Source organism: Austrofundulus limnaeus, unplaced genomic scaffold (genome assembly GCF_001266775.1).
Source record: "Austrofundulus limnaeus strain Quisiro unplaced genomic scaffold, Austrofundulus_limnaeus-1.0 Scaffold188, whole genome shotgun sequence".
Classification (NCBI taxonomy): Eukaryota; Metazoa; Chordata; class Actinopteri; order Cyprinodontiformes; family Rivulidae; genus Austrofundulus; species Austrofundulus limnaeus.
In genome coordinates this window covers 224,295-227,699 of record NW_013952590.1, presented here as the reverse complement: position 1 = coordinate 227,699, position 3,405 = coordinate 224,295, and the positions used below count along the sequence as shown (strand labels likewise).

The 3,405-nt window shown below is 36.9% G+C and overlaps 1 protein-coding gene across 1 annotated transcript in view; it reads left to right on the top strand.

Moving 5' to 3' along the window:
* phka1a (phosphorylase kinase, alpha 1a (muscle)) overlaps nt 1–3,405 on the top strand; it is a gene marked incomplete in the record, with an annotated part of 42,922 nt that overhangs the window by 15,165 nt on the left and 24,352 nt on the right. Inside the window, 2 exon segments of the mRNA XM_014018255.1 lie at nt 2,152–2,250; nt 2,345–2,491. Coding sequence (XP_013873709.1) covers nt 2,152–2,250; nt 2,345–2,491 — 246 coding nt within the window.

The window sequence follows — 3,405 nt, the reverse complement described above, 5'->3', positions numbered from 1 at the left end:
CCACTGACAGTCCAATAAAACAATGCTCCAAAGATCAATTGAGCAACATTTTTATGGTGAACAATACTGCTATCAACCCAGCAAACTCACCAATAGTTCAAATTAGTTGTTTCAAGGATTTGGATGGATTTCCAAGATGAAACTTTCAGCAAGACGCCAACAGCCAGCCACAATCACAGTGGAACAGGTGGAGTGTTACTGTACTGGAGGTAGGGCTTTAAATAAGTTGACGATTTTAGGGCAAAACAGGAAGTGGGCCCGCAAAAATATAAGTCTTGATTAATGGACTAATTACGGGTTACACACACCTGATTCAGATGATTAACAGGCTTTTGTTGAACTGCAATCAGTTACCAATTGAAATCAGCTGTGTTGAAGCAGGGAAACATCTAAAACATGCAGGGCAGTGTGCCTTAGAAGCAGGGTTGAAAACACAGATTTACGTGATTCATTTAGATCCGAAGTTTAATTAGTATAAGGGTAGACTTTGTTTTTACACAATGCTGGAATGCTTTTTGTTGAATAAATATTGGCACAGTATAGTCTGTCACATACTACCCCTGACTGTATACATTGTTTTTATTTAGCATTAATATGTGAGATCCATTTTTCTTCCGTATGTTTTTCGGCTCGTAACTCATTTAGCAATTTTTGTGCTATTTCAACAAATCATGTTATTGCAGTTCTGCAGCACAAAGTCTTGAGCAAATTAAGACACTTGATGCATATGCACTGTTCACAGTGTAGATCTATAATTATTTTATTCTTGGGTTGTTGCTACTGTGATGGATTTGCAACCTGTCCAGGGTGTCCCCTGCCCCTCGCACAGTGACTGCTGGATATGGGCACCAGTGACCCCCTTGACCCTTAGAGTAAAAATACTGGTTAAAATAAAGGATGGATGGATGGATGGATGGATGGATGGATGGATGGATGGATAGATGGATGGGTTGTATTATTTTGTTATCAGAAATTGGGTACACAATTTGTTTTAGGATTATTGCTCGTGGCACTTTGATTTTTACAATGTAATACTGTGAATTCGCCAACGTTATCTCGTTTTTAACAAAGACAATAAAATACTGAACTGAACTGAAAACGACCATAACACTCTTGGTACATCACTTCTTTATAGTTGAGATGTTTTCAGCCATTTTTTTATTGCAAAATAATGGAGCTGTCAACCACTAAAATGTTTATAAATAATTGCAGTGCTTTTCACCTTTTTTGTACTGGCTCTGCTGTTAAAATTTATTTGTTTAATTAATTTTATGTTAATTTCAGCATCTCTCAGCTACTTTTTTAATATTTCAACTGTTTTTTTCTTTATTTAGCTATTTTTAACTCCTTTCTGCTTCTTTCTACTATGCATGCTTCTAATTTCTTTTGTTAATTTCAGCTTTTTTTCATTATTGTTATTTACTTTCAGCAATAGTCAGCTGTTCAAAACTGAACTCGCAGTAAACATTTGGCTTTCAAACCAGAGGTGCCCAAAATGGGGCCCACGGGCCAAAATTGGCCCGCCAAGCCATTTGATTTGGCCTGGTTACTAGTTTGTAATCTCCTGTTGTCCTCTGCAGAAACACTGAATTTCCACTGACAATCAATCCATCCACTGGCCCAATATCTATGTAAGGAGATGTAGTGACGATCGTTGACTTTATCTTTGAATTATTTTAGGATTAAACATAAAATAAAAGTAACTAAAGGAGATACAGTATTTAGATTATATTTCAGCACACATGTCAATTTGAACACTTTATAAGACCACAACTACTCAGTTGTTATCAACTTATGAAATGTCCCATGAGCCTTTGCTGCTCGAGCATATGTCAAACATTCTCCAAGGTCACGTGCTAAAAGAACAAATGAACAAAACGTGGGCCACTGCTCTGGCTCCTAGCTTAACCCCATGAAAAATAAAAAGACTTAAAAGGTATTTGCATTTCATGTATTATATTAATGTATTTGGCCAGCAGACCTTGAATAGATTTTAATTTTGGTCCTCTCTGGGAAAAGGTTTGGGCACCCCTGTTTTAAACCTTTTCAGCTTGGCTTGAGGTACTTAAGCAGCTTTCAGCAATAAGCTTGTATGCATTTTCGCAGGATACGCAGTTTCTCTAGCTCTTATAATTGGTCTTGGTCCTCCAGGCAGCTCTGGAGGCGCTGGATGAACTCAACCTGTTTGGAGCAAAAGGAGGACCTGGATCTGTGGTCCATGCTCTAGCTGATGACATACAGCACTGTCAGGTACACACACCTACAAGTGCATAATGCATGCGTACATCTGAAACCAGTTTCAGTATCTTTCACTGTAAGACACAGCTCTTTATTTTGTCATCAGTCCATCCTGACGTCCATGTTACCCAGAGCGTCTATCTCTAAAGAGGTGGACGCCGGAGTCCTGGCCATCCTCACCTACCCGGCCTTCGCTGTGGAGGACATGAACATCGTCAACATGACCAAGGAGGAGATCATCTCCAAACTACAGGTACGAGGTAGCATTTCAACCTACAAGTCTTCAAGAAAGTACGTAGTTTGATAGATTAATTAGTCTTTTCAGGGTTCCTGCGGATCCTTAAAAAGTCTTAAAAGTCATTGAATTCATCAATCCAAAAATAAGGCCTTAATTAGCCTGAAAAAATCTTAAAAATGTGAACACATTGTAAATAGGATGATAGGAATTCATCTCAAATATTAAAATAATTGGTAACATTTTTTGAAAACATTCACATGCAGACATTCCTCTTTGACATCACTTCCTGTTGCTTCACATGCAAATATCTCAACAACCATCTGTCTGAGCATCGTGAAATTTGTTTCATAATATGTTAATAATGTTGTCTTTCCAGAAATGTATTCACATTTCTTACAAAAAAATTGATGTCACGGGCACTTTAAGGTTTCATCTACAGCAAATTGGGGTTGAGACCCCACTGTGGGTCCTAAAACTCCAAATTTGTTGGTCGTTAGAGAATTTCCAGGAATTAAAAAAACGTTTAAAACTGACTCCTAAGAAGATGTTTGCTATATTTGACAAAAAAGCAGTTATATATGGTTAAAAACAATTGTTTTATTAGGCATATTTGAATACTTCAACCAAAAATACTTTTATTCATGAGTTTCTGCCAGTTTTTATATTTTTGTCCTTTTTGTTTTTTGTGAAATTGGTCTTAAATTTAATTACAATTGGCTTTAAAAAGTCTTAAAATTAACTTGCCTTAAACTGTAGGAACCCTGCTTTTATTTTCATGAGCACTCGCTGCTGTAATGAAAAATGTGGGTGAAAATGTTTTTGCTTACGTGTGTGCGTGCTCATATGTCTGTCAGTAAAATATTTCATACCTCATGTCAGGGTTTTTCTACACATATATATATATATATATATTACGTGTGTGCGTGCTC